General features: G+C 43.0%; 1 protein-coding gene across 1 annotated transcript in view; it reads right to left on the reverse strand.

Moving 5' to 3' along the window:
* Positions 1–1,251: 1,251 nt before the first annotated feature.
* Positions 1,252–26,468, reverse strand: part of DCC (DCC netrin 1 receptor) — a 357,209-nt gene continuing 331,992 nt past the window's right edge. The window contains exons 25-29 of the mRNA XM_065656469.1: positions 24,514–24,630; positions 20,606–20,761; positions 13,672–13,884; positions 3,095–3,237; positions 1,252–1,341 (exon numbers count right to left, since the gene is read on the reverse strand). Of these exons, the coding sequence (XP_065512541.1) occupies positions 1,252–1,341; positions 3,095–3,237; positions 13,672–13,884; positions 20,606–20,761; positions 24,514–24,630 (719 nt within the window). The remainder of the gene's footprint in view (positions 1,342–3,094; positions 3,238–13,671; positions 13,885–20,605; positions 20,762–24,513; positions 24,631–26,468) is intronic.

Here is a 26,468-nt window from a genome sequence, read left to right on the forward strand (position 1 = left end):
ATTTTACTCAAAATATTTTATTCGGAGATTCACATATAATTACCCACCTAATAAAAGGAGCTATTAGGTTGTAAAGATCCTATCCCTTCCATGCTCTTCTAAAATTATGACCCGCTCAAGCTTGAAATCAAAGGCAGAGCTGAATGGAATAATTCAGCTGAAACTCTCTTATTGGGTTTTGCAGCCTCCTAACTGATAAACATGCAAATCAGGTCCCCGTTGGTGATTCAGCTGCATAAACAGGGATTAACGCTGAATGCCGCCGAAAATTTAGCAATAAAGCGTGTGCACACACAAAATTGAGGCAATTCAACCAGTTAGCGCTGTCAACAGACACCGCGACGCGCGGCTAAAGCGCGAGGGGATCCCTCGAGGTGGTTTGCGGTGTGCGCTCTTTCTCCATCGCGACCAGGGAATATTATCCTTGTAGAAAACCTCTCCTAAGGAATTTATCGGCCACCATCGGCAGACGTGGTTTATTACGGGCTGAAGCACGCCGTGACGGCGCAGACCACACATTACGTCCCCTTGGCAGCGAGCCGCCAATCTTCTTTTTCCCCATTCCTGGTTCTCAGATTGCCACACATAAAACATAAACTACGGGAGGATTTACAAACGCTCACTAAAATGGCTGAATTTTCCAGTAATCCCGCCCAGCCGTGCGAGATGAGCCACAGGGGTGACAAAAGGAATCGAGAATTGGCCTTTTCATTTTGTGCTGCTGGGAAAAGTTGCACATTTTCGGTGTGGCGATGTGATAATAATGGGTGTTTTTGTAGTCAGTAATTACGTATTTAAAAAAAAAAAAAAATCCTAAACGTGTGACCTACAACACTGTCTCATTAGCGGCGTGGTCTATGTTTAAACGCAGACTTGCGTGAGGTAAGACTAGATCTATACAAAGAGCTACAAACCTCTACGGAGCAAAACATGAGTTAATCATGACAACTTGAGCTCTACGAAGACTAGGAGATCAAAACGAGCAACCCGGTGGCATCGCTACAACTCTGCGGTGATGAAGCCATTCGCCTCGACCCGTTTCCATCACTTGAGATGCCAGATCTACAGTTCTGTAACATTTCCATTATTTTTCTTTCCTTTTCCATCTTTTTTTTTTTTAATAATTCCTTTAGGAATCTTCCTTGCACTGAAGGAGTTGTACCGGCAACAAGCTGATTTTACGAGGGTGGGATGTGTGAAATGCTGGTATGCTGCAATGCTCCGGGATAATTAGCGCTTCATCAAGAGCCGTTAGAAGGCTGAGCCTGTGATAGCGTTGAGTTGCTTCATTAGCCCCTCCAAACTGGCCATCTGTTCGCTTAGATCATCCTGCTCGTAAACCTGCGAGTCAACAAACACACACAGATAAGCAGGACGGGAACCGAACCCCAACAGCACCTGCTGGGGTCCTCCCACCGGGACAAAGAATCATCGAATGGTTTGGGTTGGAAGGTCCAACCATCTAGTCCAACCTCCTTGTATGAGCAGGGACATCTTCACCCAGATCAGGTTGCTCCGAGCCCCAGAACATTCAAAGATGGGTTGATGCCTACAGGCTGGATCGCAAAACCTTTCTGGCCTCAACACATGAGCTGAAAACCAGAGGTGACCACGCCAGAGCGATTTAAATGTTCACGAACCTTCCCTGAGTCCTCATCTCCCAGCTCCATCCCTTATGTGTCCACTACGAAAACATTTTTAGCACCCAACGGAGACATCCAATGCTCATCGAAACGTGTCCTCCCCTAGGGCAGGCTGAAAAAGTTCGTTTGGCAATTAGCTGAACTTCTCAGCCCTTGCTACTAGGTTGGGAATTTCCATCTTTAGTGGGAACAGAAGCCTGGGAAGAGGTTTCAGAAGCACCAAACTGGGCTGGAGCAAAGTTCATCTTTTGGGGCACGGTCAACTGAGAACCTGCAGCAAAACCTAAAGTTTCTAGTGCTGCATCTATTGTTGGGAACCACTGACCTCAAGATTTACTAACACAAGAGCCAGAGGAGTGATCTTCTGCTTTCAGACACTGAGGGAACTCGAACATTTGTTATTTAGGCGGGTTTTACCCAGTAAAAATCTGACACTGATATATAGGCACTGCAGTCCCCGAGTCAAGCTCAAAAAACTAAAAAAAAAAAATCCCCTAATTTTACCCTTTCTCCCCAAATTCTGACCAAACAATGAGCTTGTTGCTTGTAGTTGTCCTCACAGTTGTGGAGCTTGAGCAGCGTCGCTCCTGGGAGCTAAATGCTGTGCTGGGATAAAATAAGGCCCTTTGCATTGCCAAATATCCCAGTAAAACCAGAGAACCCTTCTGCGACTCTATGCAGAAGTGCGTATATATATGTGTGTATATATATATATTTTCTATATGACAAAGCAGGAATCAAACACTGCTGTCCCGCATTCATCAGGCAGCAAACCAAACCCTCCATACCCACGTCAAATCTTTTTTCTTTCCCTTTAGGTTGAAAATGTAAAAGGATTCACTAACAAGATGTTGGACAAATCACTGCTATAGTGCCTGGCAAAAAATTCTCCTGTGCGAGTAGATGAAAAGAGGTGATATACAACATGTATTTAATATATTGCTTTTTTTTTTTCCTTATTCCTTTTCCTTTGCGCTCTTTCATCTTCTGAATCATGTGAGACCTTTCTCTCAGACAGTCTTAATGGAAGCGAAAAGATTATTCTAATTTCACCATCTTTTCAGTTTCACTTATCTCCTCCCTCAATGTTATTTTTCTCACCATTATCTGGTATTACTATATACTCATTTTCCCTGCTAAAATTATTTTTCTTCCCTTATCGCGCTTCTCATCCCCTTCTTTCTCTTCTCCAAATACCTCAGGGCGCTCAGGAGAGCTTGCGCGAGTTGTCCCGTGGATGATATTACCAGAATTTAAGTACTTTTCCCCCTCTATCACACACGCCAAAGTCCATTAAAGTCAACGGAAAAGTTTTTACCGCCTCTCAGAACTTTTTACGAGCTTTCTAACAGCATCTCAGCCGCCGCGCGATACCTTAGCGAAAACGTTACTGTGTAAATCGGGGCACTACAGAATAGGACGTGATGGTGATGAGGTGATGAGGTTCTTACGTTGGTGGAATCCTCCGGCTGTTTGTGACCTTCTTCTGTCACCTCCGGGGCCGTGGGGACCGAGACGGGCAGCAAAGGTGACCTGGCTTTCCCGGCCAAGCCGAGGGACGCTGTTTTAACCTGAGCCTTGGGGAGGTTAGGCCCTGGAAGAAGAAAGAAAAAGTCACACTGAGAAGCTGCAAGTGTGAAAACGGGGATTGCGACAACATTATTTCTTCCTGGAGGAGCATCAGAGACAATACAAACACGTTCTGAACACTCTTCAATTCTGTTTCATGAGCTCTGCTCCCCAAACAGGCCTCACAGTCACAGGAAATTTGCAATTTTCTGTTGACGCGACTTTTGGTTGATGTGACTTTTTCGCTCTTTTGCAAAAACCAAAAGTTTTCACACGGAAAATTGATTTTTCCTGGGAAAAATACCTCTGAACAAGACACTCCAAGGAAGATAAGAAGACCTGGGCGCCGTGGCCCCTGCCGGGCCAGTTCGATGTTGAGTTTGGTGTTGAGTTTAATGTTGAGTTTGATGTTGAGTTTAAAGGACAAACTGAGACCGAAGAGCAGTGGCCAGGCTGGGGGAATGGCCCTTCATTTCCAGGGTTCTCCTCTATTTTTGTTCTCTTCTCATGATTTAAAACATCAAAGAATAAAATTTTCATCTTGGGCAATCTGCCTCCACTCAGCATAAGGTGCTGGAGATGCAGATGGAACAGAGGCACTCAAAACATCGATTTTTAACACCACCAGGATAGGCTTAAAATTAAAATTGTCCTACAGAGCCAAACTCAGATCACATCACTTGGGACCTGGGCACAATTTTTATTCTGCTCATTTGACTCCCCTTGAAACCAAGATGACGAATCATAAATAAATAGCTATTTTCCTGTATATTTCCTCCACCACGACCTGCAGCAAGTTTCCTGCCTTTTTTCTGTTATGAAAATGTGTATCATAATAATGATAATAACAACGGCCATCGCTTTAGCAGCCGGTTGTGCTTATTAGAGGTATTAAAAGGCATCAGCCTCAGTAAGTCAAGTAGGTTATCGGCCATTGCATCAGAATTGGACCCAGAAGGAGAAAAATAGGTTTTGAGACACTCCAGCCATAAAATGTGCATGGAGAAAGAGGTGTGTCCCAAGGATCAGCCATGGGACAGGTTTGTACAAGGACACTTGTGCCTCTGGAGTAACCAGGAACATGGGAGATACCTCCATCCACATGGGAGATGTCTCCATCCACGTGGGAGAAGTCTCCATCCACATGGGAGAAGTCTCCATCCACATGGGAGAAGTCTCCATCCACGTGGGAGATGTCTCCATCCACATGGGAGAAGTCTCCATCCACGTGGGAGATGTCTCCATCCATGTGGGAGATGTCTCCATCCACGTGGGAGAAGTCTCCATCCATGTGGGAGATGTCTCCATCCACGTGGGAGAAGTCTCCATCCACGTGGGAGATGTCTCCATCCACGTGGGAGATGTCTCCATCCATGTGGGAGAAGTCTCCATCCACATGGAAGATGTCTCCATCCACATGGAAGATGTCTCCATCCACATGGGAGATGTCTCCATCCGCATGGGAGAAATCTCCATCCACATGGGAGAAGTCTCCATCCACGTGGGAGAAGTCTCCATCCGTGTGGGAGAAGTCTCCATCCACATGGAAGATGTCTCCATCCACATGGGAGATGTCTCCATCCGCATGGGAGAAATCTACATCCACATGGGAGAAGTCTCCATCCACGTGGGAGATGTCTCCATCCACAGGGAAGATGTCTCCATCCATGTGGGGCACACACAGGCTCCAATATCCACGTCTCGGATCAGAAACCCACCCAGCCTCCACTCAAAACCGAGCCACCTCTTTATGGACCTCAAGTTTAAACACCTATTTGTTTTCTTGAGCACCAGACTCCCACCTGATTGCCTCTCTTTTCTTACAGATCATTAATATCTCATGAAAGCAAAGCTCCTGAGCCTGGAAAATGACTCCAGCGCAGTTGGCAGCTGGAGCAGCCCCGGCTCTCGCTCCCCAAATCCCACCAAATCACCGTGGTCGTGACAGCTCTCCGTATCCCTCCAGCTCTGGGAGACAAGAGTTGCAGATTAATTTCCCGGTATTTCAAAGAGTTGCATTTCTATTTTTAATTAGTTTAAAGCAGCGAAAGCACAATGGAGCAGACGAGTGAACAAAATCCCTCCCGAAATCCCGTTGCCAACAGCCTGTTCATCAAAAGTAAAGAGCTGCACGACGGGGGCAGAGAGGGCGACTCACAAACGCCTTTTCTGTCGGGCTGAGAATCGCTGATAACTCCCGTTTAGCCGGAGCTATGAAAGTGTGAAAGCTCAGTACAAACTAAAAGAGATCGCCGCAGAGATACGCTCACTCTTCCAGCTCCGGTTTAATCACTTAAAGACTTATTTAATAACTGGGCCGCCAGACTTCCCTGTATCTCAGAGTAAGGGGAGAAGATACAGCTATTCCCAAAGATTCCATCTCCTAAGCGCTGCACATTCAAATCATTTATTGTTTTTTAAAAGGAAACATTTCCAACTTCCATTTCTTAATAAAAAAGCTGATTCCCACAGAAGTGTGTGTGGAAGATGCACAGACTGATGCTTGAAACGTGCACCCGGCGGTTACGCGCTGAGAAACGCAAGAGCCCCGTTCTCGAAAATAAAGTGATGAAGGAACAAATTAACCCTCAGCTGCCTGGTACGCGGCCTGGAGCTTCCCAACACTTTTTTATTTTGACCTCGATGCTTTGAAAACGCCTGCAGCAAGGAAAGAACCTGTAGCTGTGGCATCGTCCACTTCCAGGAGCCCTGTAAAAAGAGATTTATTCCATTCCTGGCCCAGGGAATCTGGATTGTGTCCTGGGACGTCACTGTGACACGAAGAATAAATAAGAAGATACAACCACCACAGAAAACTGCATCCCTGATGATTATTGGCTATCTAATGGACCCAAATTTTGTTTTATTTTACAAGTGCGACTTGTTTGATTTTCTTGGGCTTGTAGAGAAGTAAATATTTGAGGTGGTGGGGAGGAGCTCATGGGAAATGCAGAGGAAGTTGCTATTGTAATCCCCTAAATCCCGTGGTAAAAATCTCATTTCTCATGTGTAACTCATTAATTGTAGTAATTGGGACTTAAAGATCCACTTTTCTGCACCTGGATATTGTTAATGAGAAGCCATCACGATGATTAGTAAGTTCAGTTTGTGCATCTTTTTGCCCTTTAGCTCCTAAAAGCGACAGGCAAATCGTGATGCTCGTCACTAAAGTGAAGCTGAGTAAATTCTCCTTACACATAGCTGCGTATTTCGAGTTCTTCAGCAAATGTCTTACAGCGGTGACCTTTTCCAAGGGAATGCCCGTTAATACGTAATTAGTACGAGACTTGAGCCCTCTTCCCACAAAGGACAACGTTAAAAAGCACGAGCAGGCCTCTCGAAGAGAATTCTGGACGCAGAAGCTTGACACGCTAAGTAAACTGATTCATGCAAATGAGTAGCTAATTAAATTAAAATCACTTTGGTTTCTAATGCTCTCCAGCTCGGCGGGAGCCTCGCGGGTAGAAAAAAGAGGAAACCTTGGAAGTGGGGCCGCGAGAGGGCGGAGATGACAACCCCGATCAGGTGCATCTCTGGGCGGCCCCAGCACCGACTTGCAGTCAAAAAGTTTCAATTTCTCAGGAGGGTTATTAAACACTTCATTAGTGAGATAATAAATAGCTACCAGGCGCAAATCCCAGCGACGGCCGCCTCTCCGAGGCCTATACTGAACCATCCTTGGGATGTCAGGAGCTCTGCGCATCAGCGCAATCCCACGTCAAGCCCTAAAAAAGCAATTTTCTAAATCTAAGCTGGACGTGATGATGATGGACATCAAGTAAAACCAACAGAGCATCCATCTTCTTGACGGTGATGCTTCGGGAGAGCTCCTTGGCATTATTTTTCTGTTGAGATGTGTCAAGGGGGACATGAGATGATGCATTCAACCAGGTGCGGACAACTCATTTCAGGGGGAGGGTTCACGGTTCTGCTGTTCCCCAAAGCACAGTCAGCTGGAAACTCAGAAATGGCCCCAAAAATGCTGTGTTACCACTCAAGGGATCTGGGGTCTGTGTCAAACCTGAAGACCAACGATTCTCACGTGGTTCACGTGCTACAGGTGCTCTGGGTGATGATGCGAAATGGAGACGTGGGGGAAAAAAAAAAAAAGAGTTAAAAGCGGAGAAAATGGAGATGAACGCAAGAGTTGGAAGGAGTTGGTTTATGGAGAGAAAGCAAGAAATGGTGCTTAGTGGAAAATACTGGAGTAGAAGGTGGAGTTCCTCAAGATCTGGATCTAGGACCAATTCTTAATCTTTTGATATATACAATAGGCGTGTGATTGTAAAATCTATTAGTAGCAAAAGCACGTGTCTGATTTCAAGCCTACAAGTGCCCCAGAGAAGTCAACTACGATCTTCGGCAACGAGAGTCCATCAGCCTCGGTGAGATGTGGATCAAGCTCGCGATGCCAACGTGTTCCTCACAGAGATCACCAAAAGCCGGGCTTAGGAAGGACATACCTAGGCTAAAACATCCCGGAGTGACCACGGTGATAGAGAGGACATCTAGTATTTTTTAAGAAGTTTATATTCCTCATTTTCTGCTCTTGGTAAACACGTACGACCACCATCAAACACAATGTGTGGCGGACAGGACACTAGAGAGGATTTTGCAGTAAGATACACTGTGTTGCACACGAGCTACTGGTTCCAGTTTTTAACCTTCAGCATTTTAGTCTATTGATTCCAGAGCTGGCCAAAATACTCCGTTTGATATCTGATTAACCTAAAGCTGATTTTTTGTTGTTGTTCCTTTCGAATTTTCAACAAAGCAAAAAAAAAATATTTTTGGAGCAGGCAAAGAGCATTTACAGGCATGTCTCACAAAACCGATTTGGAAACTTAAATAGAAAATCTCCCGATATATTCTTACATTCGACAGCCCAGCATACAGGGCATCCATCAAAGACGTGAAGGGGATCTACTGGGGTGCAAATAAGCTTTTGTTGTCATAAGAACTGCGAGGATTCTTGAAGGATGAAGAACACCACGATGAATTGTGTCCAAGGACACTATAAAAGTCAAAATGAGCTGCAGAAATCAGAAGGTAATGTCAGGCTTGTAACTCAATGAGGATATTCTTTTGGTCCTGCATCTCACAGCTTTTTCCAACCGACAGGACAAGAGATAACAACTATCTGCGTTATTAGAGCTGCTTCTAGTAATGAAGATCTGCAGGCACGGAGGAATCCGCAAGGATGCTCCCACCGAGATATGTCGTAGCTCGCAAAACCGAAAGCGATCTGGAAAATTAAAATTATTGAAGAATTTCGTCTGTCCCAGATGCTTCTGATAGTACGGAGCAGCCTGAGCCTCAAGGGTGGGGAAGGAGGGATGCAGAGAAATGCACAGCCAGGTATTTTCCCTGTTAAGTATTCAAAACTGGTGAATGAAGAGAGGATTTTCTCACGGAAGTGCAACAGAAAATCACGAAAGGATCAAATGCCACTTACAGGTTATTTGATATTTCCACCAGTAAAAACAGCGTCGGTTTAAATGACATAAAGTTGAAACATAAAGACGAGAATAACAGGGAGAAGTGAGCTCACATTTAACTCCACGGCAGGATGTTCCTGTTTAATACGGTGCCTCTCAAGGGAACGGAATATGTAACTATACGAAAAATATTATTTGAAGACTCAGCTGTTTTACCTTAGAGGTGGGAAAAAATATTTTTCCTCGAGAAGTTGAGTTTCCACAAATGATTGTTGAGGTGATAATCAAGAGCAGCCTGGCTCACTCTGCGAGGGAAATTGTTCTAGAAAGAGGCGAAGTTTAATTTAGAAATATTTGATGGCAGGGGAAAGAAAGGAAAAAGAGAAATCAAATGCAAAAGAGGTACGTGGAAACATGAGAGAGATTGGGTCTCTGTCTTCTCGGCTGCTTCTCATGTTTTTTATCTATTTGCTAGAAATATTATGTGGGATAAATAAGTGTGAGGGCCAAAGTGCCTTGTTGGCTGCAACACGGTCCCAAACTAATACAGAGAAATTGTACATGCGGTGGAAAAAGTCTTATTTCCCTGCTTATGAAACACACAAAGATAGAACTTTTCTATGGATTTACACTATAATTATCCAGATATATTTTTTCAAATGATTTGACTGCTGCCTTGTATTGAAATAGATCATTTATATCAAAGGGGGATCAGTCCATTTATCCAGACGAGCACCTAAATCCACATTTCACTTTGCACCTTCCCGTAGTCCCGTTGATTTTAACGAGGCAACGCAGGTGACTCATTATCCTCATCCTAATTAAATTTTACTGGACTGAGGCCACATTTCTCCAATAGACAAGATTGACTCTTCCATGACAATTCTGTGTCAGTATATGTCCCAGTCGAACGGAGAAAACTAGTTCAGAGAAAAAGAAAGGTGAAAGAAAACCGTATTTCAGAATTGAAGGAGGGGGCAGGTAAAGGCTTCTGAAATAAAAGAATCATTTTCCCTTGAATCCGGGAGTTACTAGTGCAAAAACGTAGGATTTCGGAATAAAAGGTTCGAGAACGAATCATTCCCGTATTTTCAGTGAACTTCTAGACCTTGCTTACTGTAGACTATGCTACAGAAGTTCATAATCTCATTTACATCATTAAAATAAGAAAAAAATTGCTACACCAGAGAGATTTTTATTGCCTATTAATAAAAGAGTTCCTAGTTGCTGAATTCAAATTAGAAGCGACAGGTTTTCATTTGTGTTTTATATTGGCACTGGGATTTTTTTTTTAATGTAAATGGTAAACTTCTGGGGAAAAAAAAAAAAAAAAAGAAAAGGACCCAGAATTTGGCTGTATAGCTAATTAATGAGAGCTAAATTGATTGTTCGGAATAAATGCGCTCACAAATGAACTCCCCACTTTGCATGAGAGGGGATTGAACACTCTAAGAGATGGACAGCAATTAAACGCATAAATCTGGCACCAGAGAGTTCGAAGTCCACGTCTCCAAAATTTGCCTAATTTGCAGCTAAAAGTTTCGTTCTTGGAATTTCCGATATTCAGGACCAAAGCTCCTGTGAGGAGCCGTCTATTTTCAGACTGAAAATTCTATATTTTTTTCTATATTTACTCTTCTACGCCTCACGTAACTTCAGCATCTACTGAGGCCCCAAACCTCAATAGTTGAGATTATTTATGGCCCAGGATTCACTGCTTAATATCAACACATCCTTTTCCCCCCTCGATTTCATCCCTTATTTATTTGACCATCGGCTCATGGTTTTAACACTGGCTTGGCAAACCTTCACTCTTTACCTTGTTTTTCTGGTTCTTTTCTCAGAATACACTCTTCACTTTTACTCCCCAAGCCATTTGACGGCAAAAATACAAGATTTTTTTTTTTTTTTCCAACGCAGCAAAGAAATAAATCTTGAGGAACCCTTCCCCTGTGCTCCCAGTCCATTCCCAGTTTGGGCCATATCCTACAGCTCAGCAGGAGGAAAATCAAGCTCAAATTTGCTGTACAATAAAGAGGTTTTATAGTGATTTCAAGAAGACCAAGCAGATGACAATTTGCATCTCCAACTACACTTTTTTGGTGGAGCAGCAATAGAAAAAATGCAGCATTTTTACAAGCTCACAAAAGGTACAGGAGCCTGAAAAGGCTGAAGTTTTAGAACGGCGACAAAATAGAAAAATCACCACTTCCCAGGCGGCATTTCCTATCACCTCACACTTGCTTCTGCAGATGAAAAATGACTTTTATAATTCAGGTTCATTTAAACCGTAGCTGATCATCACGACCTAAAAGGAATTTTCATTTGCGAGGGTAAAAAAAAAAAAATATCTTTCCTGTCCATTCGTGGAATTTATGTCAGATCTATAATGCAATAAGCTCAACACTCCATCAAACATTTTCTGTTTAACCTGAAAAGGGACTAAGTCAAATCACTTCTGTGTCTACGGGTATGATTTGCAAAGAGGAATAAGTGGGAACTGGAAACACCACGGAGCGATTCAGAATAAGGATGAGGAACCTCAAGTGCTCCACCACAAAGCAGCGCTGAAAAGGTGAAATCTCCGATAAAATATCAACAGGATGGGCTTAATGGGAAGAGTTCGGATCTACTGGACCCAAGTAAAAACATAAAAGAGGGGGGAAAAAAAAAAAGAAAAATGGCAGATATAGCTCTGGATGAGGCCGATGTGACGACCCCGAGCCAGGAGCACATTTATTCATGGCAGAATCCGCCACAATTGAATAATGATGTCCGTATATCTTTTTTATGACCCAAATGATAGAGCTGAACAGCTCATTATAATGCTACTATAGATATATAGGGAATAGATAAAATATTAGAGGAGATACCTCCTTTTAGCATCGGTGCAATCAAAGCCAAGACAAATTCACTGGGCACCATCCAAAAATTAATTTTGCTACTGATATGGCATGAGGGCCAGTGTTAGCCATCCGCTCCAGGCTTATAATCTCAATATACTTCAGATTTTGAAAGTCTTTGCTGCAAATCTCTGGATCAACCTCTGCAGTTCTCAGTCGCTTTTGCCCCTTCTGAATTCTGCAGGGCCGGTAAAGCAAAGACTTAAAATGGTTTAAGCGGTGGTGAGTCCATTACTTATTGCCTCGCTACTTTATTACGAAGGGCAGGTAAAAATGCCATAAGAAAAATGTGAGATGGAATTAACATTTCCAAAGACGTTGGTAAAGACAACATCGGTCTGGCTGATGACTCTGAGGGCAAGTACATTGAGAAAAACAAGAAAAAACATGTATAGAGAGAAATAAATAGCCCCCCGACACCACAAAATAGCAGAAAATTCAATGATGAATTCAATGATGAACTCAAAATGAAGCTATGCGCACTACTAAAAAGCTATAATTGGGGTTTTAGACTAACAGTGCGTACAATAGAATGCCATATATAACCCAGCAACTTGTCTTCCTCTGTGTGACAGGGTCCAGTACGACAGATTTTTTTCATCGCTTTAGCATTTGTTTTATTTATTTCCATTGCTTTATGGCAGATTATTGCCATCAACTCGCAGTTCTTAATTTTGCCAAATAACAAAGTCCTACACATTGTCCGTAGGCCACGTGGCGTCAGCTCACAGAAGATTACTTACCCCCCAAAAAAGGCAATTTTATTTTTCAGGATGATGGGATTCTTTAGGAGGATGAGTAACGTGCCCTGACGTCCTCACTCTTTACCTCATCTCCTAATTATGACGGTTAAAATGTGAACTCTGATTGACTTTCAGAACAAATAGTCCTTTCGAGGTAATTAGGTTTACTCAGGAGAGCAAGACAAGGAGAGCTGGATCCTCATAAAGTCAAATGCGGCACTACATCAAGATGAATGGGCTCTACTATATATAAAAAATAATTCAGCAGCGCTATTTGGCAAAAGCAGTTCTCCAATAAATAAGGATTTATCTACTTCTGTCTGCTGTCAGCAACCGGATTACTTGCTGATGGATGGCAGGTGCTTCCAGTAAAAATGCAGAGATGTTGTGGTTGCAAACATCGACCTAACATATGCTGTATGGCAAGAAAATGATGCTCGGAAAGCAGTATTAGAACAGGAAAAAGCTGAATTCTCAAAGGTTTTTTTGAGCCAAACTGGAGATTACTCAAACTAAAGGAGTAGGGCGAACGGTTAAAATGAGATACTAACCTGCAGGCCTTTTTCATTTTTATTGTTTCCCCTAAAAGCTCCAGTATTTAGGATAACCAAGGCAAATAGTGCTGCTCAAATTATTCCAGTTCACACGAAAAACGATTTTAGCGCGGGGTTGGCTTTGCAACCAAAGCGGATCCCAGCTATAGCACAGAAGTGTTCTCATTTGATCCAAGGGTGAAGTTTGAAACCAGCTCTCTAGAAATCGTGCTGCTTGGGAAACAACCCCAGCAATGAGCTGGAGAGGCCCCGATCCCTCTTGCTTTGCCATAAACCCCAACCAAAAATAAAAAATGTGTCACTGCAGCCATTTAATCCAATCCAGAAACCAGCTCGTCGCTTCATTCGACAGCGGTGCTATTCTGAAGTCCTTTTAAAAATATATACAATAATTTTCTTTCTGCTCCTTGCACGCTTGCTATTTAATTTTTAAGCAGTTTGCACACTGGAGTGGATCGCAGGCAGTTCTTTTTCAGCGTACATAAATAGTCCTTTCATTACCAAACAGGCAAGCCTTGAAACGAGACTCAAGCATCTGGCACCGGTTCAAGTTGCTGTAGCGTAACCGGAGACTGGAAACGAGACCAAGTGATTCATTTGGCATCTCATTTAATTCATTTTTATCACTTGTTTTAAGCTACTGCCTCGCCCTGAGTTTTTATTCTCGACTACAAGAATGAAATATTGGATTATTATTATAAAATCGTATACGTGCACTTCGCACCTGCAGATATTTCTTCAAGGTTTGGGCCGATCTCGCGCTGTTTTTTTCCGAATCGAAAGCTTCGGGAGACTTTCCCCCCCGACCCTGTCGCTCTTACCTGTTTGAGACAGAAGCGGCGTGTAAGGGACTTTGGGTTCTATTGCACTCATGGGCGGAGGTAGCAAGGGGTTGGCGAAGCTGCGCAGGGGGTGCGTGGGGCGGACGCAGGCGGTGGGGATGGTCCTGCTCGGGGCGTCCTCGCCGCTCGGGTGCTCGGGTTGCGTCTGCGGGAGCAAGGACGGCTGCTGCGGCGCCGGGCCTTCCGCAACGGCTGCGAGAGAATAATCCCAATTAGAAATTAAAAAAAAAAAAAAAAAAAAAAATCCAAATACTATGTATTTTTTATGTCCCGCTTCCTACTTCGATGGTCATTCTCAACAGAAGGGACAGCATGAGCATCCACCCTCTGAAAGCGTGTGAACAGTTCCATCAAAAGTTATCGGCAGGCAAATGAAAGCCCAGATGCTCCTCGGAGCGGCCGTGTGCCATTTGAAGCTCAATATATCTTCCTTAAAAATAAACTTTAAAAAAAAGCATGATATTTTTATCTCCTCCTCTCTTCGCTATGTGCTTTTAAATATTAAAAATCAATAAACACATAAATACATCATGTGGAGATTGGAACGAGCTACAGCTACAGGAACTCAATACGTTCAGCGTTCTAGTCACAGTGGAGAAAAGCTAGAGACAAAAAAAGGGACTTAATTAATTTCCACATAACCAATCACCAAGACTGTTTTCCCTTGAGACAGCGGTTAACATTTCGTGTGCCAGAGCCGTGGGGTGCTGGTTTACTAGCCTATATTCGAAGTCGATTCTTCAGAGACTTCAATGTTCCATGTCAACCATCTAATACGAAAGACGGCTTCCCTGTGTTCTCCAGTGATTCTTAAAAAAAGCTTTTGGGACCAAGCCCTGACATGGACTTTCCACATCAGAAACCAGAAGCAAACGTAGTATTAAGGAAAACAAAGGTTGAGACAAAGAGAAAAGCTCTTTATTTCTGCAGCCCTCGAGAAACCCACGTTGGACCTAAACTATAAATTTTAATGTGATGATGACTGTACAGGAGTTTTCAGGATGGGAATGGTCCACAGCATTGTCTTTAAAAAAGACAGAAAGGAGAATTCCAGAGAAAACAGACAATTTTGTTCTTGTAAGGGAACCGTACTTGGCATAAACAACAATCTTTAAAGTTTTAAAAAGTTCAAAAGCTTTACAGTCTCTTCCTGACCATTATGCCTATTCATGACAAGCCGAACTAGTTAAGAATTAATTACAAGGACTAATAAGTGTCAGTCTGCAGTGGTGCTTTCCAGAGAGCAGCAAAAAGGTTCTTAGGGGTGCAGTTAAGTGTAGATGAGGTTCTTAGGGACAGGGTTTAATGCCAGGGTTGGCTTAACAGTTGAACTCGACGATTTTGAGGGTCGCTTCCAGCCTAAACGATTCTACGATTCTAAGAAATAAGACGATTGGATCGGAAACACCATCTCGTATGTTCCAAAACCTGCATCGCAAGCGCTGAGGGGGCTTCCCGGGAGCTCGGGCCTGTGGCATCTCCCGGCCCCTGTCCCACCTCCCGCCAAAAATTCTCTTCTTGGTGAGAGCACCCACAAGGTCTGACGTTAAGTAAGCAAGCAGAAGAGTGGAAGGAAGCAAACAGGTCAATAAAGAGCCCGATCACAAGAAGTACTTGTTTAATTGGAGCGTGTTGGCGTTGTCCGGTGTCTCCACGGTATCTCTGCCAGGCAGGGTGACTCACGGCACGACAGTTAATCATGCGGGGAAACTGAAATCGAGGAAAAGCTCAACCTTTTACTGAAGAAAACAACCTTCCTGACACACAGCTATCAGAATTAGTGATTATACTGGGACCCAAAACGCTCCAGAGATCTGGTTTTTCTTTCAAAGCCTCCTGCAACAACCAGAACTCACTGTGCAAATAACATGCAATTACACTGCCAAGTCAGCTCTCAAGGCATTTTGTAATAATTAATGTCAAAGTATATAAGTAATTGCAACCTACTAAGTGGCAAAACAGTTTTGAAAAATGGAAATGAGGGTTTCTCCTCATTTCCACAGCCCCATTGCTTGTTCCCATGGCAGTATGGCAGACATCCAGGGCAACATTGAACACCACGGACAGGAACCCAACTACAGGATCAGTCCAAGGTCAAAATCATCTACATTCTGTAGAAGTTTGCTTGACCGTGGCTCTTTTTCCTTGTTTTCCCCTTCAAGGCTCTCTGTATTATCATGCCATTACCCTAGCTCTGCTCTTTTGTTTCCCTCTTTGCTCAGCAGAGGCCTCTTTTCTCCTCTGAGGCCTAATGTTCTCCTTAAAGAGGCCAGAGGTATTAAGGTTATTTGCAACAGGGTAGAGCACGAATGATAGAATCATAGAATAGCTTGGGTTGGAAGGGACCTTCAAAGGTCACTCAATCCATAGTTTATAGCTCTTTTCCATTGCCCGCACATTCAAGAAGGTGTCAGGGCACGTTGCTGCTCCGGGCCGCCATGGGTGTTGGGTTCTTCTCTCCCTTCACCTTGTCCTGCTCAAGGAAGATGCAAAACGTGAGGCTCGTAGGGGTACACATCTGAGGTGACAATGCTTCCTGGAGCAAATCCTTGGTGAGGCCTTTGCTTAAAGTAAAAATAAAACCTTTTGTCTACGCTCTTCACCCCAAAATGTCCATCAAAGTCTGAACTTCAAGGCTGAAGGACAGTTCTTTTGGGAGGCTCTTGACCTGTTCAGAGAAACAAATAAACCAGACACTGCTACTCGCCATCAAATACCTTCTCGGTATTTTCTGCAGTGGTACTCCCAGATAACAAAGCTTCACCAGCTTTATCAGCATAATAGTCTCTGCATTAAAAGGCTTTATCTTAAATTACTGCTTTACCATATGGGTACGTTTTATCTTATAGATTTAGTTGTAAAATTTGGAGGCCCACATAACCATTATCACATAAAAGATATCAGGCTATCCTCCAGCTATTCCTGAAGAGAAAGGTGTGATGGCTCTGTTAAAATTAGAGGCTAGAGTTGGGTTTTAAATATCGAAAGTAAGTGGTCTAATGAAGGTGTTTCATGCGCGAGAAGACCTTTTTTTCCTAAAATAAGAAGCGCGCGCTTGCGAACACAATGAGAACCATCAGTTTGCAATTCGCGCGAGTGCCCGCAGGAAGAGAGGACGGATTGTTTATTGAAGGATGGATGAAGATGAGCGCATCACTACTGCATCACCTACATCAATCCCCTGCCTCGCTGCCAGATATTTGCCTTTATACACCTCAACAGAAGTGCCCAAGAATTCTGCTTATTTCTACTGATACAATCCAAATATTACTTTTTTTTTTTTCCCCCCAGAAAGTGGACTCCGAATTGACCTTTAAGAGGAAGCAGATAATACCATGCTGTGTTCTAGTTGTGATCTTGCATTTTGTAAAATATTCTGCCAGAGTCAAGAAAGTATTATGCTATACGTGAAGATCTGTACTAAAGCCCAGTAAAACCAATTAGGGGCTGATTGCTTTGGAGAAGCCTTGGATCAAGCTCTACTTGGACTCATTCTATACGCAAGGAACGTTGAGAATAAGGTTGCTTTGAACTTCAACAGCCATGGACGCTGCTCACCAAGCAGAAGAATTAATACTTGACATAAAGTCTTTTCATCTGCCCTTTGCTCTTGCAGAATTGGTACGATGCTGTTAAGCAGATGAATGAATTTAGGTCTCGGAACATATTTTTACATTGTATATCTTCTGCTGAGAAGGGGAAATATTCCCTCTTGGATTTGTTGCTATTGGCTCTGCCACAGCCTGAGGCCATGAAAAATCGATACGGATTGAAACCAAGAGTTAATAACAATTCCAAGCATGTGATGGTACGTGGAGACTCCAAATGGCTGAATTTTATTCCATATCTGCTAATGACTTTCTATGCATTTTTAAACTTATACAGGATGTAAATATAACGTGATCAAGACTATATACATGTACGACACTGACAAACCAGGGCCTCATTCCTTTTGGGATCTCTGGATATTATTATAGCAGAAGACGTGATTTTTTTTTAGCATATTTATTGTAAGTTTACTATTCCTGCAATTTTAGGTACATCCCAAAGAATACTTCTGAGGAATACTTTTAAAAAGTTGCTTTGCGAAAGCTGAATCACGGGAAGATGGCAGAACCATTTTTAAATCATATGTGGTTAAATCCAAAGAATTACGTACTGAAAAGAAAAAAAAAGAAGAAAGCCAACAAATCGCTTTGCTCATGATTCAGTTTCTAGAGGAAAATAAAGCAAAGCTCACCCACAACTCCAGCACATCTCTCATCCGTGTGATGTTCTTTTTAATATTACAAAATAACATAGTCAGACTGACCAGTGAAGAATTTGGCTGGGACCTGACTCTCCATTTCCTTCAGTTTGCTCTTGAGCAGAAAGTTGCTCCTAAAGATAAGTCGCAGCACTCGAAATCTTCAAGTCCATGAAAAAAGGGCCTTTGGAACCAGAAGAAGGTGTTGGAGCATCGTCGGTACGGCAGCGACACCCTTGCTAATGGCCTGGCCTATGATTTATTCAGGGATTTCTACATGGCGATCAATAGGATGCTCGGTCAGGCGGTACCGCAGGTAGACTGTGCCCCAGATGAATTATTTCTGGGTATTTCTTTTTCAGACACAGTTGCAAACGGTCAAGCATCAAGTGAATTTTCCACTGAGGGGTAAAACACAGGAAAGAAAAAAAAGTCTCTTTAACTGCTAGTTGCTCTCAACCGCACGATCATTCCAAGAAAAGGGCCGCAAAACAAATAAATTCCAAGCGTTAAGAGGAATTTTTGTTGCTCTGTCGCTGTTCTCTGCTGCAGCGGGCGATGAGCCACAAACCAGCTGCTTTTCGGTCGGATGCGCTGGAGATCGACGGCTCTTCCAGATGGGCCGATGTCGCCAGCGCGGCCGAGAAAAGCTCCAGGCATCGTACCAGAAATATATTTTTATATCCTCGCGTCCCTTCTCGCACTGAAAAGTAACGAACGGTGCCATTCTAGAAACCCAGCGAACCGCTCGGCTGGTTGTGACACTAGAAAACAAACACTATTTCCACGGCCCCGGCTGCGCCTTCGCTTCATTGATGTGGGGATGAAAACGTAAGGCACAGAAAAAAAAGGAAAAAAAAAAAAAAAAGAGAATATAATATTTGGAGGTATTTTATATGATCTGGGAGCTTTGGAAGTCAATTCGCCAGAGAGCACAGCTGCAAGGGTGGGAACAGGTTGTCATCGCGCATTGTAACGGGTTTAGGTAATTGTTTTTGAAATAACACACAAGTCTCAATGACCCAGACCTCAATAATCTGAAATAGCCGTTATCCAAACACAGCTATGTCCACCGCTTCTGAATTATTTAATGGGAAATGGCCCAAATTATCTGAAATCTTCACAGCTTGAGCTTTTTCAAGGCCCATCAGGTCTTCTGAATAATTAAAGCTGCTTTGTACTCAGGCTTCTTGAAGAAACTTTTGTGTATTATTAGCAATCTTCTGTTCAACTCTCAAGCTTACCATGATCGAAGGACTTGAGAAAACCCATCTATTTCTATATTTGGATCCAACAGGATTTCCAAGGCATTCCTCTTTTTCAAAATCTCCTGACTCCTGTAAATCTGGTGGCTGGATGTACCAGGGACGTGTGATTTGGGGGGCTGGAACGTATGGTTATACCACATTCCATAGGGTATTTACCAGCCTGTCTGTACTTCTGAAGCGTCAGCGGAACTGGGGAAACCTTCGTTTTCACGGCCAGATTTTGGATCTGAGGACCGAAGATGCTCAGGTCCTTGATGAGCAGGTCGAGCAAATATTCAGCCTTCAATTTAACTTTTTTCTTCCATCTCCATGATCAGGCACGGGGTAGTTAATTTGACTTTTATTTCCCCAACGTCTAATGTATGTACAAGGAAGAAACTCAATCTATTTTCTTTCTGTGCGCTGCATTTGTGGTGGATTTGGTATTAAGTGAAGCAGCAGATCAAAACCTGATGATGCCAGCGAGGCTCTCCAGGGGAAATTGCCATCTCGCTTTGAAAGGACCTCAGCAACCACACTGAAAAGAAGGGGAATGGCTTTGGGGTGACGAGGAGGACACCTGAACCCACTTTTTAGCTACAATCCCACCTCTAAATTTCAATCACCGGTCCCCAAGCACCTGCCTGAAAGCGACAATCGAATAGGAGGAAAAATCAGGCGTTTCAAGATGAGCTCCCCGCGGACCAGCAGCAGAGACTGTGACGTGCAAAAAATCCGTGTAACAGATTGACGTTAATCTGTCAATAATTCAGGCTTGATATGCAGTAGAGTTAAGGGAGAACGAGAAGAAAATATGAGCTCTCCAACTATAATTAATGTGGCAGAGCACGCTCGTTAGGCTTGAACAAAGAACAGATGGTGCGGCAGAGGCTCACGAGTTGTGAAGGTGAAGCTGGAGGCTCCTGCACTTTCCCCTGATCACGATAAGGTAAAGAATAGTTCTGGGAACACACAAACCACAAATCTATTACTGCAGAGGAGCGAATATGAATATAGAGCTCGTTCCAGAGGAGAGACGAGTGATGTGAGACGGGAGAACGGTGTTTGCGAGTATAAAAGGATCTGCAGAAGGAAGAAAATAATAAACTGCTCTCTGTGCCCGCTATAATCAAATCAAGAAAGAATCGGCTTAAATTTCGGCAAGTTAGATACTACAGAAAATGTTTCTAGCAGTGAGGGCAGCTAAACCTGGGAAGACACTGAGTGGAGAGGTTGTGTGAGTGCTATCGGGGACGATTTTAATGAGCGATGATATTACATTCTGCCTTGGGATGAAGAACAGCTCTTGAAGATCCCTCTTTTTTTTGAATATCCTTACGACTAAAGCAAAAGAAAGTAAACCACAGTGAAATGACTGGTACATGAATAGCGAAAAGGAGAAGAAAACCGCTGTACTGACTTCTTGCGGCTCCAAAGGTCCTGTCCACGGAGAGGGTCGGGAACGGCACCGGCCGAAGGGTGAACTGGGGGTGCGGGTACCCGCAGGTGGGGGACGGCAGGATCCCGGGGTACTGGGCGCTTTCCAGCGTTGGCACCGGAATGGCACTGACCACAGCTACAAGGAAAAAAGGAGAAAGAGGTTAAATTAGTGGTGTGGTTTTTTTTTTTTTTTTTAAAATCTTTACAGGGTCAGCAGGGAACCCGAAACAACCACATTTCCAAATGCAAAGTACCGAATACTCGGTATAAATGATGCCTCTGCCCACAGAATCCACCTCTTTGGTACAGACTGGATAAATGCAACCGCAGTCGGCGATGAATCTGTAAAATTAAATAGCTTTTTGTCTCTGTTCCAGCTATTTTGGGGGGTGGTTGGGCCAGCAAACCAGTACCTTAAAGTGTAAAGTCGAAGTTGAGTTCTTGATTTGGATTTAAGTGAAGCGCTTTGATTTGAAAACCAGGATCACGGCGTGATGACTTCAGGCTTTCCTGGGAGTTATCTCCTTTATTTTCAACAGTCGACGCTCGAAAGAGGGGGTGATAATAATGCTATACAAATCATCAATTTCTTTGTAGCTTTTAGGAAAAAACTTGGAAACTCTCCTTAAAGTTTTGCCCGGCTAAACAATTCGCGGAGATTTTTGGCTCATTCATGATAAGGGTTGGCTTATCTAGTGCCTTTCACAGGCGAATTCTAAACCATGCTGTGAAATTTTGGATAGTAATTCCTTGTAGCTCCTACTACTGCTCTTGCACAGAGTGGGAAATCGGGCTACGTGCCCAAGGCCATGACGGTGCGAGGACCATTTATTTGCGCGCAAGTTTGGAGATGGAAAAACCTCATGACGAAACGTTAACCGGGGTGATCTGAGCTTCGGATTTGCCTGGGTTCAATTCATCCACTCTTAGAAGAGAATTTCTACTACTCAGCCATCTCATTTTGTCTGTATAAGACATTTTTATTGACAATATTTATAACGTTGCTGCTCCGGTGAAAAATACCACTCTTTATTGAATCCTATTAAGCAACAACTTCTTTTTCAAAGTCCATTCCTTCATTTCTTTTTAGGGTGTAGGCACCTTAAAACAAGACAGGATTACTATTCATTGCAGTATTCTATAGTAGAGAAGCTGGAGAAAAGGCAACATCAAACATTTTCAATAAATCTTCGCAATTTCGAGCAGATATGACAACAAATCTGTTCTGTCACAGCCTGTCAACAATTGAATTTGCACTTAATATTGATAGACTAAGACACCGAAAAGAGAAATTCCCTGAGCGAATCACGGAGCTCCCTAAACACTGTTCTACATTTAAAATGTAAAAAGAAAACGCGGCAGCCAACAACGGCTTATAGAAATGACAAAGTAGGAATTGTGAGTTGTATTCGAGGCTGTCAAAGCAACTGAGTCGACATGTTCATATTTCCCCAAAAAAAAGAACTCTTGTGATTTTCTGTATTTTTAGGGAGGGGGATAACGGGAAAAAAAAAAAACCTCCCTGCAAAACAGAGAAGAATTTTCTCTCCAAACTCATTTACCTTGTGAATATTTTATTTTCTTCTCCCATAAGTAAGGATTCCAAATGCAAACCGGGATAATCACGGGTACAATGTGATACCCTGCAAAGACTTTCTCAATTAATTTTCTCTGTAAATACTCTGCTTTAGAAGTGCTTTAGTTTTTGCGACCGCCTGGGTTTTAGCAGCATTAGAGCCATCAAAGATATCGCTAAAACCTTATCAAATTAATCTGGTTTATGCTCCTTCCACTTCAGTAAGCAAAGGCGCATTTTGGAGTGTATTTGTTCTCAAAACCAGTAAATACTGATTATGGAGATGAGCTTGAATTCTTCTGGATTTATTATTTAACAATTAAGAGTATGTGTTTTTCACTTTGGAATTACGACGTTGCTTCTTCAATCTATTTAATCGCTCGCTGCTGACAATTTATTTCAGTATTAGGTAAAAGAAGGGAAATTAATTAGAGCATCTAACCTGACAAAGCCTCAGTTCTGTTTTCTGGGGTAAGAAATACATTCGGCATAATTCAGTCTGCACAAATAAGACTTTACTAAACCGGAGTTTAATTATTTCAAATAATCGTAATACGTTGTCGCTGTAGATGAGATTTATGCTGTTGACAATATAAATAAACAGAAAAGAGGGCATCGATTGTCAAACTGCGTCATTTGACTGAAAAGGCTAAGTATGTTTAAGAGAATTTTTATCCATAAGCTGTAGAACAATGTTGACTTGGCTTTCAATGAACTAACACAAAGGAGCGACGTGTGGGAATTGTGCTTTGGAAAAGATTCACGTCGACTACGAAATTTGCTCAGCGATAAACGCTGTAGTCACTAAAATTGAACACCTGTTAAAAGGATCTTTCCCCTTCATTTATTTGGCTTTATAAAAGAGCTCCTCCCCATAGAAAAAGCATATATACTATAGGCAAAAGAAAAAATAGCAGAAACTGCTATAATGTCCAGCTGATTATTATTATTATTATCATTATTACTAATATATTATTGTAATAACATATTGTAATAATTAGTAACATCAATATTATTACTATTAATATAATTATTATTAATAATGGTAATAATGGTAATTATAACGATGATGATAATAATAATGATAATAATAATATAACCATTTACATCTGTGCATTGCAAAGCCTTCTGCCCTGGCAGCTTGAACTCTTACCCCGGTTTTTAAATTTTTATATTAAGGAGGCACAGAGATTTATCCATCACTCTCCACCTGGTAAAACTAGAAAGGCTGAGCCTGGGCTGAGTCCAGCAGAACCATGATTCCTGAATTCTCCGCACAAGTTTTTCCACTGATACGTTGCGAATCATAGAATCATTTCAGTGGGAAGAGACCCTCGGGATCATGGAGTCCAACCACTAACCCACCCCTGGCACTGCCCCATGTCCCTGAGAACCTCATCTCTGTGTCTGTCCAACCCCTCCAGGGATGGTGACTCCACCACTGCCCTGGGCAGCCTGTTCCAATGCCCCACAGCCCTTTGGGGAAGAAATTGTTCCCCAGATCCAACCTCAACCTCCCCTGGTGCAACCTGAGGCCGTTTCCTCTGGTCCTATCGCTACTTGGGAGAGGAGACCAACTGCCCTTGGGAAGTCCAAAGCAGCAGTTCCGCTCACCGCCCTTCTAACTTCCCCAAGGACAGTAAACTCAATCCTTTCGCGATGGCTACACCCAAGGCGACCTCCAACCGACGCTGCAAAATATTTCGTCTGCCTCTTCATCCTGGTTGGGTGGGTCTGTAACAGATCCAACCAGGATGTCCACCCTGTTGCCCTTCCCCTTGATTCTCACCCATCGACACAACCTGATCAACCCCCTCCTCAAGTTCCAGACAATCCTCCCCATCGCCCTTCCAATCTAATTTAAAGCCCTCTCAATCAGTCCTGCTAATTCCTGCCCCAGGATCATTTTTCCCTTTGCAAACAGGCGCATCCCATTTGTCGTTAGCAGACCGGGTGCCACGCAGCCAACCCACGACCAAAAAACCCAAAATTCTGCCGGCGACACCAGCCCCGCAGCCAGGTATTGATCTGCTGGGGGTCTTCCTTATCTTTCCTCATCATACCCTGCAACTGTGGGGATAGAATCATAGAATCATTTTGGTTGGAAAAGACCCTCAGGATCATTGAGTCCAACCATAACCCAACTCTGGCACTAACCCATGTCCCTAAGAGGAGAACACTCCTTGAGAAGCCCTCGCATTTTTTAATATGTTTTTTTTTAGAGGAAGAACTCATTGCTCATGCTCTCTACAGTTTTGAGCCGTAGCTAGATCCAATTTGAAAGATCATACGGGGACGGTTGCGGCACTCACGGGGGTTGGTTGGTTGGGAATCCATGGGGATCATGAGCTTGGTGCGGGTGGCGCGGCGGGCGGCCAGCGAGCGCTCCAACGTGGACATGCTGCTGCCAACGTCCTCCGTCTCGGGACCTGGGCAAAAACAACGCAAGAGCTCCGCTGAAAATTCTTACAATTCGGTTATTTTAACCGATCACCAAATATCGCCACCTGCAAAGACTCCTCGGGCTGCCTTTGCTGAATAAAATGATCGTTTGCATTTTTCTCGAAGTGAATTAAGATATCACGTCCCCTTTGTCTCCCAAATGATCTTGAAAACATGATTCACTTTCATAAAAATACCGCATTTTTCTTTTACCTGCCCTGTTATAAACCTCTTTTGAAACCCCAGTATCAAGACCAGAAAAAAAACGGCGTAAATTCAGTCCTGACAGCCAAGAATTGGTCTTCGAAATACATCTGAAGGGTGGAAATAATTGTGAGATGCCACAAAGTCCCATGTCCTGATTGTCTGGTGATTCAGGATGGCTCTTCCAGCCTGTGCATCTTGGTTTTTTATTAGAAATTATGGCAAATTAAAGATGCTTCTGGATCTTCCCGTATTCAGTCCTGGATCATAATTAGCCCGTCTAGATGAGAGCTGAGATACGTTGCCTGATGTCCAAACCAATTCAAAACTGTCCCGGCAGCTACAGAAACTAGACATTCTGTTTAGGTGTTGAAATACGGATGCTCTAATTTAGACACATAAGTACAGGATATCTAAAGTATTCAAATATTCAAAAGAATACACTTGTCAGGAAGAAGGTTTGCTTGGAACTGGATGTTTGGTGGAGTAATTCCCGAGGAAATAAAAGCTGTATTTCTCTCTTCATACCTGTCTCACGTGAACCTTTTATGTTCCTTCAGGTATTTTTAACAAGCCATGGGTGAAGTCAGTTTAATACCGGCATACAGTATTAAATCAGAATATTCATCTCTGATGTACCCAAGCAAACACGTGTTTTTTAAAAAATAAAAGATTTGCATGAAAAGACTATTTTTTTCCCCCCCAAATCACTCTTCTCTGAATCTCAGGACTGAAATGTCAAATTTTCTATCGACGGCCGTTCGAAGCCCTAATTGCCACTGAAAATTGAGGGACGGTTTTACCGAGCTGTGTATTACAGAATGGAAGGAGCAGAAAGGCATTTATTTACGGGTCGAGGCATCTGCACGTCAAATACGTAGCCCGGTTTTTGTCATTATCTTGCTCACATGCGGTGATGATTTCCTACCGTGAGCTCAGTGCAATCAATGGAGCTCACATTGAACTTTTTGGCCCTGGACCAGCCCTCCCGACCATCAAAAATATCTGTTTAGACACAAGGAATCTTCTGGTTATGTCTTCTCAATGTCTAAAATAACGAGGAGCTTTGCGTGAAGAATAACAGAAATCAGGGTCACAATCATCTCCCAAAATCCTAAACTATCAGCCCCCCCAGAAAAAAAAAATCAGATCCACTTAGAAATTTGAAAAAGTCCCTTCTGAACTTTTCCTTGCAAGAACAGGAGCTACGGAAAAAGGGATAAAAACATCTGACAAAGTCACCTTCATTATTTACGGCCCCAACCAATATATTCTGAATATTCTTGTCACCCACAATGTGTTCATGACGAACTCAAGACAAATATCTTTATGTCTTCAACTCCTTTGCTGTGTTTTGCCCTCTGTTCGCACCCACCAGCCTCTCCCAAGACTTTCTATCATTATGGTGGAAACAAATGTCATTACTGTGAAATCTGGGATGAGTGGAGAACAGTTAAAAAAACAGGAGGAAGAAACTTCCGTGAAACCACGTTTTTCTTACAGAATTTCGTCATATCTGTAGAGTTTTCTCAGTCTCCCTAGTCCAAATTCTGCTCCTGGTGATGCTGCTGCTATTCCTAATCATGTTCTCCCTCTGCTCCATTTTTAATTTCTTTTTTTT

Source organism: Caloenas nicobarica, chromosome Z (assembly GCF_036013445.1).
Source record: "Caloenas nicobarica isolate bCalNic1 chromosome Z, bCalNic1.hap1, whole genome shotgun sequence".
Classification (NCBI taxonomy): Eukaryota; Metazoa; Chordata; class Aves; order Columbiformes; family Columbidae; genus Caloenas; species Caloenas nicobarica.